General features: G+C 45.4%; 2 protein-coding genes across 2 annotated transcripts; both read left to right on the top strand.

Annotated features, from left to right (window-relative positions):
- Positions 1-1,378: 1,378 nt before the first annotated feature.
- Positions 1,379-4,633, top strand: polr3d (polymerase (RNA) III (DNA directed) polypeptide D). The gene is made up of 9 exons (XM_040195007.2): positions 1,379-1,564; positions 2,287-2,449; positions 2,540-2,583; positions 2,689-2,843; positions 2,957-3,081; positions 3,238-3,415; positions 3,549-3,796; positions 3,879-4,031; positions 4,177-4,633. The coding sequence occupies exons 2-9, from the start codon at positions 2,288-2,290 to the stop codon at positions 4,291-4,293; spliced, it is 1,182 nt and encodes a 393-aa protein (XP_040050941.2). The 5' UTR covers positions 1,379-1,564; position 2,287; the 3' UTR covers positions 4,294-4,633.
- A 358-nt stretch (positions 4,634-4,991) lies between these two features.
- LOC120830393 (glycerol-3-phosphate acyltransferase 4) lies at positions 4,992-16,104 on the top strand. Its single transcript, XM_040195004.2, has 13 exons — positions 4,992-5,171; positions 5,854-6,391; positions 8,513-8,582; positions 8,680-8,980; positions 10,055-10,129; positions 10,232-10,321; positions 12,335-12,428; positions 12,512-12,627; positions 12,804-12,859; positions 12,961-13,046; positions 13,178-13,306; positions 13,461-13,540; positions 14,839-16,104. The coding sequence occupies exons 2-13, from the start codon at positions 6,224-6,226 to the stop codon at positions 14,945-14,947; spliced, it is 1,374 nt and encodes a 457-aa protein (XP_040050938.1). The 5' UTR covers positions 4,992-5,171; positions 5,854-6,223; the 3' UTR covers positions 14,948-16,104.
- The last annotated feature ends 861 nt before the right edge of the window (positions 16,105-16,965 follow it).

Raw genomic sequence — 16,965 nt, 5'->3', positions numbered from 1 at the left:
CCCTCTGAGCTCTGGACGTGGGAATAGTTGGTCTGTAAAGACCAGCTGTATGTCTGCGTAGAAGAGAATTTGGCTCCATATATTTCCATAAACCCTTTTGGTTGTTTTTAAACGGGATGGTAACCAATGCATTCTAAGGAAGCCGCAACATTTGCATTTTCTTGTGGATCTATTCATCACAATCCGGCCCCTGCACATCAGGACACAAACCCCAATGTCCATGCACTATCAGCACAAGCAGACACCGGCAGGTTGTGACCTGGAGCATGAAAAAGTAGTCAGAAGGAGCCTGCAGGAGGGACTTATCTCTCGTTGTCCTTCCTGCGGCAGGAGATCCTACCAGAACAATTTCCACTTTACGCACAAGCATAATATTTGCAATTCTTTCCACCAAATCATGCACACATTTATCGTGCTGACAAAATGTTTATTCACGCTAATAATTATTATTAGATATACATAGGGCTTTTGCATTAATGGTTTCACTCATGGTATACACTGGAAAAAGCATACATACATTTGCAAAAGTCGCCTAAAAAATGACAAACAAAATTAACATTTACAATTATGTAAATGTAATCTTATAAAATACAATAACGGGGAAAAAATATATTCTGTTTATTATAGTTGTGATGTGGAATAAATATTTTATTTTCTTACAATTTTGATGTTCAGTGAGGATTTCTAAGAGAAGGAATTGCCTCTGCCTTTTTATCATTAGTACTTGACTATTTCTTATTTGCCGGTAACACTACGCTGGGAATACTAACACATTTTCCATCAACCAAATGTTCTTTCATTTAAAAATATGCACATAAAATCACATAAAATGTTGAATATTGTAAAACACGGTGTAGATTAGTAGAAAAATGAATTAAACATGTGAATGTCATGTTGCTGTCACTCTCAAGTATTATTGGGCCTGTAAAACACAGGTACAGAGAAAATAATAGCTTACCCTGCTTACTTCCCACCCAATTGCAGGACGTTTGCGTTTTCATAATTGTTCTTTATACATTCATTTGGCACCGTGTATGTTATTAATGTACCGTATATTATTACCTATCGCCATATTTGCAGGACTTTTAATGTAACAGGTGAGGTGTTATATTGATCTGGTATGTAGTCTTTATTGCGGTTATCTGTGTATTTGTATCTCCTGCCAGAAGAATAATTCATCTCTAAATATCTATTCAGCGCGTTGAATAGTGGGCCGTGAGCATTAGCCTACATAGGTTTCATTACACCGACTGCATTATCACATTATAATTAATTATTTTAATAATTACATCAGTAAAAAAATTAACTCCCCAAAGCCGAGATCAATATAACATTTATCCGCGCTTTAACGTTAATTGGATGTATTTCATGATGTTTGCAATAAGCGTTTTTTCTGCGCAGTTGTGATGCTCGTGAACTCGCCGGCTGATGACACTGCGGAAGTGTCATGGCGCCGTGCGTCATGCCGCGTCACAGCCTGCTCTAGCCTAAAACAACTTGTAATGACTCTTCTCTCACGCGTTAGGACGTGATATTGGATCGAGACATCCCAGTAAATCGCAACGTAAGTATCTAGATATGCGGTTCGTGTAAAGATTTCTTTGTGGCAACGTTAAAGTTCACTTACACTCGTTGTATTCGTGTTGTGATTTGGCCACGTGCTACTGAATGTTTGCAGCAGATGATGTACTATCATTAAAATCACAAGCCAAAGTCAAAGTATATAAAAAGCTATCATTGACTCTAATAGTTAAAATAGCTGTCAGTTGTTTATGTCACTGAATTATATCCGTAACTGTGGTAAAAGAGTCACATTTCTGCGAAATACACCGCTGTCTCCGTTCAGATGACAGATTAATATAAATAAATCCTGTTAATGAAGCATTGCTATGATCAAAATTGACCAAATATTTCCTTAGCAGAACGATTTATGTTATTAGGTTTGACTTAAGAGTGCTGCACGTATCTGTGCTTAACTGTTGAGAAAAACTTAAGGTCACTCCAGTGCATTGATGTGGCTTTTATACAGTCATCTGTAATGCAATGCAACATGAGCTAATCAGAAGGGGAAAAAACTGCATTTTCCAAGATAAAAATAAATGCATTGTCCTTTCTGTCCATTACTATTAATGGTTGTTGGTTGAGGAACCAGATACTTCTAAATATGTTAAACAATGCACTTAAAACAATAATGTAGCTAAGAACATCTGCCTTTGATTCCTAGAATTACTAATCCAGTCATATGTACACACTTTTTAAATTATTACTATTTTTTTTAAACTGTAGGATGGCTGATTCAGGCTCCGGGGACCCCAGCGGTCAACGTGTGCCGACCCCTGGAGGGAGCGGTCGGGGCCTGCTGATGGGCCGTCGACCTCCTGCTGCCATGTCGACCGGCCGTCTCCCCTCCATGCGCTCGAGAGACCTCACACTGGGAGGAGTAAAGAAGGTAATCTCCTTGTTTGTTACAATCACTGTCCAGGATTGATTCCTTTGTTTTCACGTCCTTAGTTATTTTTTTTGTATTTTCTTTTTCTAGAAAACCTTTACACCCAACATTATTGGCAGGAAAGTCAAAGAAGAGTAAGTTCTCAACCGATCTCAATGAAGGACGTCGAACGTCTGAGAAAAGCGAGCATTCAACTGACTTTTTGATTGTTGGCCAAATCATTTTCTCTGTTGTTGCAGGACGAAAGCAGAAGGCGGACCGAGGAGAGACCGGAGGGAAGGTGGTCGAGGCCGCGGCCCCAGAGATAGAGGCCGGGGCAGAGGTCGCCCGGAGGTCATACAGTCCCACTCTATTTTTGAGCAGGGCCCGGCTGAGATGATGATGAAAAAGAAAGGTAGGCGTTCACCCGGACGACCCCTCAACCTGAACGGCCGACGTTAGTGTCTTAATAACACATGCCCGATTGGGTCGTCTTTTGGTTTAATTGTATCCCTCCATCATACACAGGTGGCTATGAAAATGAGAGAGAAGCTCCCAGCATGGGACCCTCACCCATCATCAATATTAAAAAGGAAAAGCGAGAGACGGAGGAAGAGACCAAAGAGATACTTGCCAAGCTGGAGCGGGATACTGTAAGTCCCTTGGTTGTCAACTTTATTAAAGTTTATTACAAAGAACTCTGGACCGGTTATTATCAGTACCATACTGACGCTCCTATTTGGATTCTGTAAGTAGCGAGAATATTTTTCATTTCTCTTTCATTTAACACCTCTTTTGCGTTCTTTCAGTTTATAGACGACCCCTTCCTGAGGAGCGAGCGCAGGAGCTGCCCTGTCCAGCTTCCTCTTGCTGTATCGGGTTGGGGATTCACGGAGGAATTTAGTAAAGATGCTGTTAAAATTAAGAAGGAGGAAGAGGAGGAGGAGGAGGAGGAGGATGGTGAACCCATGGAACATGCAGTTGAAGGTATCAAGATAAAACCGGAAGGTGTTGTATCTACATGGCAGTTTGCACGCCAGCCTCTTCCAATATATTTGCTTTTGAAAGCACGTTGTTCACACGGCTGCTCTCTCAAAAGACACTTTTATCTTCTCTTCAGTGAAACAGGAGCCGGTGGAAACGGAAATTAAGAAGTCAGAAGGAGCTTTCAGGCCCCCTCCTCTCCCTGAGCCCGAAGTTCTCCCCGAGCTGCTGCATCGATGGAGTCTGAACAAAGGGGAGGAGCTCTTCTTCATGCAGATGCCCGACACGCTGCCCGGCCAGCCCCCGACTCAGGAGCACAGGCCCGTGAAGACGGAGGTGCAGTCAGAGGACGGACAGTCTGTGCTTCTGAAAACCGAATCTCTGGTAGATATATTTTCCCGTCTATGTGTTGAATATGCAATGAACTGTGGGTAATGTGTGTAGGCCATTCTTTGATTGTAAACAGGAGGATGAAGCTGAAGACAGCCACTGCAATCTGAAAGATTTGCGGGAGGGTCTCGTGGGGAAAATGTTGGTGCGGAGGTCCGGCCGGGTCCAGCTCATACTGGGACAAGTGACACTCGATGTGTCTCTAGGAGCATCGTGCTCTTTTCTACAGGTGCGATCACAGTATTGATGTGTGTCCGTTTGTCGTCCTGCTGCATCTTTTTCAAACACAGCACAACTTTTATAAGTTGACCATAGAGTAAATATTAATTTTACATGAATTATTAACACTTCTGACGTGCTTCTTTTCTTCTCAGGAGTTGGTCTCTATTGGTACTGAGGGAAGAACAGGCAACTTGACTGTATTAGGGAATGTCAAACACAAAATGGTTTGCTCCCCGGACTTTGAGGCTCTGCTGGAGAGCAGTGCTTGATGCTTGAGATGACTGAATCCCCTGGATGCACTTCTGGTGGAATGTGATGTTGACAAGATGCTCACTTTTACTACGGACCGCTGGACCCTGACATCAAGTAAAAGGATCATGGATGTTAACTGTGCTCCTGTGATTTCATGAAGGCTATAATATGATGAACAAAATGAAAATACACTATAAATATAAAACGCAATTGAGTTTTACCTTCTATTGGAATAGTTCTGTTAATTCAGGATTCAAGGTTGAATGGTGTGCCAAATTTCAGTTCCATCTGTAACTGAGATTACTTGAAAAGACTGTACATGAGTGTAAATGTGCAAATAAAAAGGTTTTTTGTTAATTCCTGTATTTTATGGGTCAATTTTACTGTATTTGTTCACTGAAATTCATAAACATAAAATATTTTTACATTTAAAATATGAAATCTAGCAATCCACACATTGGCCCTTTTGTTTCTTCCTAAAGAATAATTTAATTACACTTGAAGTAAAAGAACACACCTCGACCACTACCATACTGCTTTTCATGATCGTGCGATCTATTTGTGCTTCACTTCAATAAATCCGTTGCAGCCTGATTGTTCCCTCATCAATAGACCGCTATGACCTGCCGCTCATCAAAAGATTACTCTACAGCGCTCCTAGTGGTCACACTTTAAAATGGCAATTAAAGTGTTGTTGCAGTACACCGTTCTGGCAAACAGGGGTCAGGGTGGAGCCGCGTGTCATCATCGGAGGGCAGGTCGTTTCTAATACGTAGCCAGTCCGTTGTCTGCCCGTGTTGCTCTCCGGGTGGAGTTACAGATCCGCAAGACAAAGACAAGTGATTGACCAGTGAAGCGCCCCGGCACCGGCGCAGGACGTAACGGGACCTGAAGGGTTAGTTAACTGTAATCATCTCAGTAACTGTTGATTTGGGAAAAGTAACCGGCGAGACACCCAGTGGACTCACTAGCTGAGCGTGTACCGAAAAGACGGTTCCTTCTCGGCACTTCGTGTAGCTTTTCACTCGGACGGTGCTCCCGTGGTGGGCTGAGCGCATGCTAGCCGAAGGAGGTGCAGCGCGCCGGGGCGGCGGGGTGGGCACATTGAGCATACCCGTTAGCTGCCACAAGCTAACTTCGGAGGCAAAGCCATCGGCCTTTTTTGAGTCTCAAAACCGGCTACTGTCCGCGGTCGAAGCTAACTGCGTGTGTTGGGGGGAGAGGGGGGGGTACTAAATGATCGTAGAGAGCGTCGGCCGTAACCGGGCGGAAGTGGGGAGCCTTAGCTAGCCCGCCACCCGGGATCCACCCGTTAGCATCACCAAAGCCGATAATGATGGAGGGCCTCCGACGTCATCTCTGCCCCGGTGTTGATAACGGCAACGTTGGCTAAACAAGTTTTCTGAGGAAACGAAGTAACAAAATAATCCAGCTAGGCTAACCCAAAATTCGCACTGTAGACCGTTCAGGGGACACATGGACCCGCTTTTCTGAATTGAACTAACACGATCACACGTCGTGTCCTCTTGAGAGGTGGGATCACCCCCTGACCGGTTCTTCTTTGTGCTTCTTCGCAGGTCCCCAGAGAGGCCGAGACACCCGTCCCGAGGAGAACCACCTGCTGTGCCTAGTTGTGACATTGTTTACATTTCTGTCCCCGCCGGTGGGAGGACATCTGCCTTTTGTTGACTTTACAGTTCTGCCCCCGGCGGAACGAGCTCGACTTGAGTTCCAGGACCCGGATGGACAGTGAAGATGACGCAATTATCTGATATTGCCCCAGAGGGCAACGTGGACATGGCCATTGGTGTTGGTTCTCTGTTGTACGCGAGGAGCTCCATCCCCTAGTTGTCTCGATGACGGCCTTTTTCTGACAAAAGACAAGGGCCACTTGGGGGGCCAGGAGGTGCTCCTTTTTCAACAGTGTGATAGACCCCAACTGAAAACATGGAGCTCTTCTTCAACCCGTTCGACAACCTGGTGTGCATCCTGCTGGGCATCTCCCTGACCGTGTGGTTCACCCTGCTGCTGGTCTTCATCATCGTGCCTGCCATCTTCGGGGTGTCCTTCGGCATCCGGCGTCTCTACATGAAAACCTTATTGAAGCTCTTTGAGGTTAGTGCTCGCGACTTGAAATGATCGTAATCTAATCTTTTTGGGGGTCGAGGCTGAGGGCGGTTTGTTCTTCAACAAACCAAACACAGTCAAAGTTGTCTCTCCCTCTCCTTCAAGGACATCCTGTATTTGCTTTTGCTGTGCACTTTGTCCGCCCTAAATCAGAATTCACAGATCCACTGGCAGTTTTTGCCTCTGGAAAGTAGCCACCGGCAGTTTGTTGAGTAAGTTTGTAGAAATGAGGCCAGCTTCGGGCTTTCTGCGTGTCTTTAAGCATCCGACCAGTGGCCATTGTCCTCGCAGGCAGATGCAGATTACCATTAACAGCCACAGGGCCATTCTTCCCTTGTTATGTAACTGGCTGCGAACAGTGCTACAGACCGTGCCCTTCCGTCTGTGACGTGGCTCCAGCAGGCCCCTGGAATGTTACTGATCTGAGGGTTTTACTTTACAGAAAAGCGCTTCGATCACCAGCAATCGCAGTCATGCATCAGCTTCATTTCCCACAAGACTCCACACCCAGTTTCCCCTGTTCCCCTTTTCTCGTGTAAAGCTGTCATCACTTCCCGGCCTGAACCCTGAGAGAGCAGATCTTGTGCCAGAAATAAATGGACCAGTGGGAGATATGAGACGTTCTTGGCTCATGATTGCCGTAACCACCAAGCGCTACAGAGAAAAAGGTCAAAGGACAAACCCTTGTGCAGACTGTGTGCAGACCTGAAGCAATGTTTTTTTGGTTGGCACTATATTGACATTATATCATTGGTTGCTCAACATTAGTCTAATTCTTTCTTGAGCCCACAATTATAACAAAGTATTTATGTTGAGTTGGAGGTTTTTTCTGGTGTAAAATGTATGATTTCACGTGCTGCTCTGGAGCCACATGCTCAAGATGTACCGGCGTTATTTTGTTTCTGATCTGGGAGCAGCTGTCTCCAGTCAACTGCAGCGGCGTGTCAATGTGTGTTTATTATTACGACTTGGTAGGACACGGTCCAAAGGTGGCCCAGCTGTAGCAAAAGGAATACTAGTATTGTGCTTATTTGATATAAGTAATAATGACCAGACTGTGTCCAGCTTTTGACTGATACTGTAGATCCACTGTAGAGATCACCGCCGTGGGTCAAATGTCTTCAGTCGTCCGCTTTCCAGACTATTCTATATTTACTTGGCTGATGTGCATCTCTGAAACGAAGTTGCACAACAAATGGGTTTCAATTCAGCCAGATTCATAAAACTTGTATTTTCTACAGCATATGAAAATATCTGATTTAGAGAGCATAACTACAAGAAATGTCATAAGATCGCTCTTTTCTTCTTTTTTTTTCTTTCTTTGCCGTGGGCCAATTCCAGCTTTTTAACTTGCATGCCTGCTTACCATAACTGTATTTAGGAATACTTACAACCATGCGTTCAACTTTGTTGAACTTGAACTATACCGTAGTATTGTTTGGTGCACTTAAATCTTGGAAGCATTATGTTTTTTAGTATAAACTTTAATCTGAGACTGCTGGCCAAGGGAAACGAACCCACCACCTCCCAGTCCATAACTTCCTGAGCTCTCCTACTGGTCTCGCTGCTAGAACACTGTGTCCTTTTCCTGCCTCTCAGTTGGGAATGGACCAATCCGTCCCACTAGCTGAGCGCCGGGTCTCGGTCGGTAGTGAATACCGATCAAAAACCAGTTCTTAATTCACACGTTATCCGCCTCACTTTGCCACGCGACCAGGATTGTTCTTCTGCGTCGTCATCAGGCCCGACTGAAACATTGCTTTCCCTACTTCTAAATTGGGAATGGGCTCTCAATTGCTGGTTGAATTCCTTCCTCAACCGTTGTGCATTGTGATGGTTTGCAACACTAACAATTCGACTGGGACTGGATAGATGACCATTGGGAGAATTGAGCAGGAAACAGCGGGTTATCAGCAGTTCGCTTGTTGTGGCTGCCGGTTGCTATAGAAACGTTTCTCATACTGGCTGCGCTTCCTCTTCATGTTCCATGTGTTTTATACTCCCAAAGAAAAAAACAGAAGTGAGCAGTTCCTGGTGTTGTTGTTCAATTTGTTGACAAAGTTGCCAGAGCATGCTGAATTTCCGTGTATTTTTTTTTTTTTATTACAGTGGGCCACTCTGCGGATAGAGAGAGGAGCAAAAGAAAACAACCACCACTTGTACAAACCCTACTCCAATGGTAAGAAGTGCTCTCTCTGTGTGCATCTCCACTGGGCGGGTCTGCTTTTAGAGACGAGTGTCGCTCACATCCTTTCCCTCCCCGCTAACTCCTCCAGCCATCATTGCCAAGGAGCCCACCTCCTTGGAGGAGGAGATCAATGAGATCCGGCGGAGCGGCAGCAACCGGGAACTGAACTCGGCCCCGGAGTTTGAGATGTCCGACATCTTCTATTTCGCCCGGCGCGGAGTGGCGAGCATCATGGACGACGAGGTGACCAAGCGGTTCTCTGCTGAGGAGTTGGAGTCCTGGAACCTGCTGACCCGCAGCAACAACAACTTCCACTACATCAGCCTGAGGCTGACCGTCCTGTGGGGGCTCGGCCTGCTCATCCGCTACGGCCTGCTGCTGCCTCTCAGGTACGAGCAGGGCCTCCAACAGAGAGGGTCTATGCTTTATGTTGTGTGATTTATGTCGGATAAGCCTGCACCGCACCTGTTGGGAGGAGAAGCAAACCCATCGAGTCAGAGCCGATGGATGCCTGGCACTCGCGCGAGTACTACAGAGTCAGTCATTAGTAGCTGCTGCGTCCAATAGTCAAATAAAGCCAGCGAGGTGGTGTAATTTGAATAAGATGACGCAGGCCGCGCATGGCGGATAGTCCAGGAAGCCCGGGAGGGACAACCACCAGAAACTCGGCCAAAGAGCAATTACCTGTGCGTGGTCACGGGCTGAATGCAGTGGCAGCATGCTTCAGACAGGAAGTGGCGTTCAGGGCGAACACATTCGCAGCCAATTAGCTGTGCAACCCACCTGTGAAATATAATAATAATAAAGACGTGGGCATGAGGCTTTCTGTCTGCTCCAAAACACACAGCCCGCACGAGTGCTGCTGCCACGCGCAGTGAGTCGAAGGAGTTGATGCTCACTCGGGGGGGGGGGGGGGGGGCCTGTTCGGGCAGTCAGGGGGGCCAGTGGCTCGGTACCAGGCCCGGCTGGCTCATTTCCCATCGCCAGAGGGGAGTCTAATCAGGACGCGGCGGCGCATGCAGACATCACTCTAGACAGCCGTCGGGGGGACGGATTCGCTCTCGTCTCGTTGAATGTTGAGCTGGCTGAGCGCCGCAGGGGAATCCTTCACCTCCCGAGTGTCGGTCTAATCCGTGTCCTATTTAATCAGCTCCTTCTCCAACCTGGATCGTTGGTTCATCCAGATTATAGTCGGCCGGTTGGCCAGTTTAATCATCTCTTAATATGTCGCGGTGACACAGAGGAAACGATGAACATGTCAGTATGTTCAGCGGTGAGAAGGAACACTTTGGTGGATAAGGATTTGCGTTGCCACGTGTCATTGCCCACAAAATACGAATTGTTTTTTGTTTTAATCTGTCAAACCCAAAAGTGTAATCCGCGTTCATACAGGAGTGATGCTGCTTGTCAGAATGCAGTGGTAGAGAAACTGGGTGTAACCAGTGTGTGTGTGTCTCTTTTAGGGTGACTCTCGCCTTCACCGGTGTCGGCCTCCTCGTGTTCCTCACGTGTGTGATTGGGCTGCTGCCAAATGGAAGGTAAGGCTGACGAGAGGCTGGTCATCCAGAATAAATGGATTTTTTTTTTTTTTTTGACATCTTGACACACAAAGCGTCTTACGTATACGCTCCTTCTTTCAGGTTAAAAAACGTTCTCAGTCAGAAAGTCCACTTGATGTGCTACAGAATCTGTGTCAGAGCTCTGACTGCCATCATAACCTACCATGACAGGTAAGGGAACTACACCCAACTACACTCCACACCTTTTTAAATGCATGGGACTGGTAACTTTTCACTTTCTCCTTCTAGAACTGTATTATTTCAACATTGCCCTAGTGAAGGTCCGAGGGGAAAAAAGGTTTAGCGTCCTTATCAGAAAAGGACAGGATGTGTACAAGACGAAGCCCATGTGGGAGTTTCTTTAATGGGCTCTGGAATACAAACACATCGCATCTCATCTCAGATCATAACTCACGGTGATGACGTCAGCAGAAGTAATGGAAGCCAAGCCATGAATCAGCGGCTAGACTGGTTTCCTTACTTCACACACACCGACAGCTCAGACACAACGACTTGAATGTGCTTTATTTCATTGTGGCTCATAATATTCAATGTTTACCTCCCAACATGGAGGCTCTTTGCAATGTTCAAGCAATACCTAGTTCCTACTCTGATATAGCCACCAGTCAATCACCTTGACCGCCTCTCAAATTATTAATGTTTTCCTTTTCCTTAATAATTAATAATATTAACATGCAGCCCCACTCTGACACTTCATGCTCTGCAAAAGCTTTGAAAGTCGGTTACATTTTTTTCTTTTTTCTTTGCTGTGTCACTGTTGTTTGTTGACTTCACAAAAGATCCTGTTTTGTTGCAGCTAAGTTGGTTCCTGCTCAATTGGGGCCAATGGTTCAGAATATCATGAAATACTTTCGTCGAACGCCTTTTTTCCAGAATTTACCCCGGGGAACAAACTTTTATTATTACGAGAAAAGCATGTTGCAACTCGTAGCTTTCCGAACGCCGGGGCGATTGAGCTGAAGTGAGCTTCTGAAACTACTTCCCCTTCTGACAGAAGCTCTCGTACATTAGAATCCTGGAGGATATCATGTTATAAACCTGAGGCCACACAAACGCTGCTTTCCTCCTTCTCAAACACGATCCGCAGCACTGCTCTCACGGCGATCATATAATGCGATGTCCCATCATTCCGGCTGAGGTTACGTGTGGAGGGAGAGCAGAAAGCCGGGCGTGTCAGCACCCAGCGTGTCAGAATGAACGGCAGGGAGCCCGAGGTCACACGCTGACTGGCTACACATTCGTGTTCATCGCAGCAGGATGAGCCAGTAACGCTTACCCAAGATTGGGAACATTTCTCGACACAATAACTGTATAATAATACTAATAATACACACTGTAAAATAACTACAGTAACTACAATCTTTATTATTATTTTTCGGGGTCCTAGCTGCAGGTTTCTTAGTGTTTATTTCCAGCGGTACTGAATGGGACAAGCCCCTGCGGCCATCTTAACTTAAAAAACATGCTCGGGCCGCTGAGTGCACATCGCTCGTTACAAAGAAACGTTTTAGTGAAGGATGTGCAGCGGTGTCATGCTCGGAGTGCAGGCTGCAGGCTTTATTGACAGCGTCAGAGTCTACGAGGAACAGTAGGTTAGATAGGAGATGGACGCATGTGACAGGATGTACAGGAGGAAGTTGCTGCTTTTATGTATTTGCTCATCAACATAGTCTACAACAGCTGGTGTTGTTTTTGGTTAACTGAATGGCATGTTTGACTAGTTGAGCTCAAACTAATGAAATCTTGACATCTGAGATTGCGATCAAGGGACTTTGGTAGCGAGGTTACTCAATGTTTGGTTATTTCGAGGTTATTTTGAGGTGCCGGCAAAAGTTTCTCATCTGATTGTGAGTTTTTTGTGAGCTGAATGTCTGTCATCACGGCCTGATGGTTCCTCTACTCTACTACCGGTCTAAAAATACACACATTAGAGAGAAAGTGTTGCTCGCTCTCTCGTTTTAAGACTGTAACTATCTTTGGAATATGGAGTCAGTAGGTTCGGATCATGCATGCTCGGGGGTCGGGGGAAGTCAAACCTCTCAACCTGTCCTATATGGCGTACGCCCACATTTTAGAGAGAATTTAACATTGTTTTGCGCTTCTTGACAATTAATCCTCTGGGAAGTGCGAAGCCTAACGGTCTCTCTGTGTCCACTGTTCCAGTGAGAATAAACCCAAGAACGGAGGTCTCTGCGTCGCCAACCACACCTCGCCTATAGATGTCATCATCCTGGCCAGCGATGGCTGCTACGCTATGGTAACTGTGTTGCCGCTCGCTGCTGCCGACTCTTTCTGCGGCAGCTGAATGTCCGTTTACAGCGACTGTGTTTGTGTTGTCAGGTTGGCCAAATTCACGGTGGCCTGATGGGGGTCATTCAGAGGTCCATGGTCAAGGCTTGCCCACACATTTGGTTTGAACGCTCAGAAGTCAAAGACAGACATCTAGTGGCCAAAAGGTACCATTGCAGCCTTTGTTTGTTTTTTTGTTTTTTTTAAAGGTCTAATTTCTGCGTCACAGGATTTTTATGTAATTTGTCTAACTAAAATGTAGTTTTTCTACCTAAAGTTGTAGTTATTTTGTAAATGATGTGTTAGGAATCTGAAAGAGTTTTAATTGTAAACCACATTGCAGATTGAGTGACCACGTGGAAGATAAATCTAAACTGCCCATTCTAATTTTCCCAGAAGGTGAGTATGTTCAATTATCTGACAAAGATATGAAAACTATTATCTAGTTTTCTAAACAAAAAGGCCCAGAAGTCTCATCTGTTACCATTCTAAATTCCCAGGAACCTGCATTAACAACACATCAGTCATGATGTTTAAGAAGGGCAGTTTTGAGATTGATGCCACAGTCTACCCTGTGGCCATAAAGGTGAGTACTTACTTTTCTTTCTGCAAGATGCTACCTTCTACCTGCTGCATTTAATTTGAACCATCAACATTCTTTTGAAAAATGTGTTCGACGTGATACTTGTGTCAATCCGCTGTGTTTGATCCCCACAGTATGACCCTCGATTTGGAGACGCTTTCTGGAACAGCAGCAAGTTTGGAATGGTCAACTACCTGTTACGTATGATGAGCAGCTGGGCCATCGTCTGCAGTGTGTGGTACCTCCCCCCCATGTCCAGAGAGGTGAGACGCCGCGGTTAACTCCAGGCTGCCCAACCAATAGCTTTTTCTATGATGGACGAGCAATCATGTTAACGAACACAAATTGTATTTATTGTGTTTAATTTGATGGACACTTGACGTATGGATATGTCCTAATATCCATGTTCTCCAACAGGAGGGGGAGGACGCTGTACAGTTTGCAAACCGCGTGAAGGCCGCCATAGCCAGGCAAGGCGGACTGGTCGACCTCCTGTGGTAAGAGAACACGCATTCAGCGCAATGACTTCTACCGCTTTCACAAACCAACCCGAGACTGACGAGGGGTTGTGAACATGCTTCAGCACAGAAATCTCTAGTGAATGGGCAGTTACACAGGTGCTATTAATAATATTAACAACTGGCGGCATTGTGGCCCCGGCATCACGTGTGTTTATTACTGCGACGGCTTATTGGGCCTCTTAATAGAACTCGGCCATCGTTAACGACATTGTTTGCGCCGGCGTGTTTCCTGCTATGACGCGTAGGCCTCCCCTGAGAGAAGATCATATCTGCCACTATTCTTACAGACTCGATACAGACCCTAAAATACAAGTGCCAAACTATTCTAATTCTAACTAAATTCTATAAATAAAGAACATGTTGACTAAACCGATCTTTTGACTTTAAAAAAAAAGGGTTGCTGCAGTATTTCTGCTAGTTTCATCTAGAAAATGTGTGCAAAATTTTGCAACTCTTCATCCCTTTCCTTTGACACTTTTAATACGCAAACCACCAGTTGATGCTCTCCGATCATTAACGCCATTGCACGCTACGAGTCACTGCTAATAATTTCTAGGGCATTAATCCCAAATAACTAATGATTCTAATTACTGACTGGTGAAAAGTGTAAGGTGAAGCTTACGAACTCCACAGGCGAACAAATCACAGGTATATCTAATAAGCTCAATTATGGCTGCGTCACTGTTTCAGTGAAGCGGTTCCTGCTTTGATCTGTGCTGACTCAGAGCAATTAAATCAAGTGTTGCTGCAATAGTTTCAAATGGATGTGTTGACTTTGGAGAATAAAGCACACAGTGCTCAGGGGAGGCGTGAGAGGAAGCAAGGAGACGAGCTCAAAAGGTTGGCCTTGCAAACCATGCCATGTTCAACAGCTCACTAACAGCGCTATGGAGAGCCAGCAGTGATTGCCGCCCCCCCCCCCCAAGATGTGCTTTACCCGGGACTGCAGGATGGCACCGATCCATCAATCCCCCCCCCCCATCCAAAGAGAGAGATTTAAAGCTGTGTTATAAAGTAAGGTGCGGTTACTTTTTCCGTTGTGATGAATGGAAGTTCCAGAGAACACGACTAACCTGAAGGTCATGCAGGTAAAAACAAAGCTGTAGTCCCACTGATGTTGCTTCACACAGGAGCAGTGCAGGGCTGTGCAGTTGTTAGGTCACAAACACCAGGTTTGGAAGGTATTTGATGGGCCTTTCGTTGCTTGAGCACAACCTAATAAGCGATGCAATATGGATGATTTTTCATAATTGTCTTATTGTACCTTTTTGTAGGGATGGAGGGTTGAAGCGAGGAAAGGTAAAAGATACCTTTAAAGAAGAGCAGCAGAAGCTGTACAGTAAGATGCTGGTGGGCACCCAGGAGGACCGCAGTCGCTCCTGAGGGACCTGTGTGGGGGTGGACTGGACCCGAGACCCACTTGGGCACCTCTGACTAAATAGGCAGTCAGCAGTGCTCCCTCGCCGCAGGAGCTCTTGGACTGGAAAATGTCCCTCTCTGATGTCAACAGTACTCCATTTGGCTTCCTCGGTCACTGCCTCAGGCTTGTTCGGTGTGCGTCGTTGTCCCGGGTCGTCCTTTGTTGGAGCAGCTCGACCGAAGCCCTGCTTGCGTTGAAAGTGAAAATAAGAAGCGCACGGAAAAGGAACATTGTCTTCCTTGCAAGCAGTTTTTTGTGGGAAACCATGTGTTATTATCTATCATGAGTTACTGTCTTTGGTAGTTTCAGCCTTTTTCATTTTCATTTAACTGTCATGTTTGTATCACACTGTGTTACAGTTACAGAGCTGATTATACATGGGACAAAACAAAGAAAGCTATTGTAATAATAACTGGTTTGTTCTAGAGCTAAAACCTGGGACTGAGTTGGAGTTTTGCATGACTGGCTTGGGCCCATGATTTGGGGTACAATGCCAGATTTTGTTACATTACAGATATTTTTATGGTCTTTTTCCAAGAGAAAAAAAATGTGTATTTTAAGCTTTGTGTTTTACATTAAGACTTGTATCAAAACATGTGATCACTGTAGGAGCTGCATCTCAGATGAGCTGTTCATATGTCGTCTGTTTCATTTTTCTCTTCCGTGGAATGTGTAAATCGTCACATTGTGAAATGGAAGTCGTGGATCCACAGTTACTCGGATGGAGGTTTGTGTATTGAGGTAGATAGTCCTCATTGTTAAAGCTAATAGTGAAGTGAAAGGGTATAACTTGCATTCAGTAAGAAGGTGTTCAGGATGCTTTTAGCATTACCACTTTGAAGCCCCATGGCACACAGGTAGTGACGTTTTCACCGTCACAATTCGCTAATACATGCCCATACTAATTATTGTCCTAACAGCCATCATGTTCTACATTGGCGTCCTGCTCATGCAGTGACCATCTTGCTTAATTTATTTTAAACCAACTCTAAAAGCTACTTTCTTTACCCCCCCCCCGTCGGTGGTGAGCTCCCTCCCACCGGCCCTCTGTTAACAGGAAGAGCCATTTGAGTTGTGTCGTTTCTGCTCATCAAAATAAATGTTCAAGAATGTGACTCGACTTTTGACTTGAGGTTTTCTTTTTTTTGTGTTATTCTCAAACTGTTGACCATGCTGGTTTTCCTCTGAGACAGGCACGAGCACAAAGGGGTCCAAAACATTCAGCAGCATTATAGACGCATAAGTTTCACGGCTGCTGATCATTTTTCCCAATTCAAAGCATTTTCTTTTGGTATTTTCAGAGCATTGGTTTTGCTAAATAAATGTATTAATTAGCAGCTGCTTTTCAGTGCTATTCTTGGCCAGCCAGGATTTATTTCCTGACTGATCCCTTCTCCAGCGCGCACCAAGCTGCTATGACACCGTTTAACGTTATGACAGCTTTATTTTAGACTGTGTTTTGATTTTTATTCCCCAGTGTGCAATGTACTCAGGCTCCAGCCTAAATTTGTAATGTTGCAGCCTAAATCTCTTTTCTCTGGGTGTATGCTGCTTAATTCAGGCTTCATCCAAAAGCCCCGGCCTCCTCCTCCTGGCTGCAACAAGCTGCCTCGGCCCTTTTCACAGAGCTCTCCCCTTTCTTTGTTTCCAAACCGGTGATGGAAATGGCAGCATTCTTTTGCGTCTCCATTGCAATAGTTTCAAATGGATGTGTTGACGTTGGAGAATAAAGCACACAGTGCTCAGGGGAGGCGTGAGAGGAAGCAAGGAGACGAGCTCAAAAGGTTGGCCTTGCAAACCATGCCATGGTTCAACAGCTCACTAACAGCGCTATGGAGAGCCAGCAGTGATTGCCGCCCCCCCCCCCAAGATGTGCTTTACCCAGGACTGCAGGATGGCACCGATCCATCAATCCCCCCCCCCCATCCAAAGAGAGAGATTTAAAGCTGTGTTATAAAGTAAGGTGCGGTTACTTTTTCCG

The sequence above is a fragment of the Gasterosteus aculeatus genome, chromosome 13, assembly GCF_964276395.1.
Source record: "Gasterosteus aculeatus chromosome 13, fGasAcu3.hap1.1, whole genome shotgun sequence".
NCBI lineage: Eukaryota > Metazoa > Chordata > Actinopteri > Perciformes > Gasterosteidae > Gasterosteus > Gasterosteus aculeatus.
This window is presented reverse-complemented; position numbering and strand designations above follow the sequence as displayed.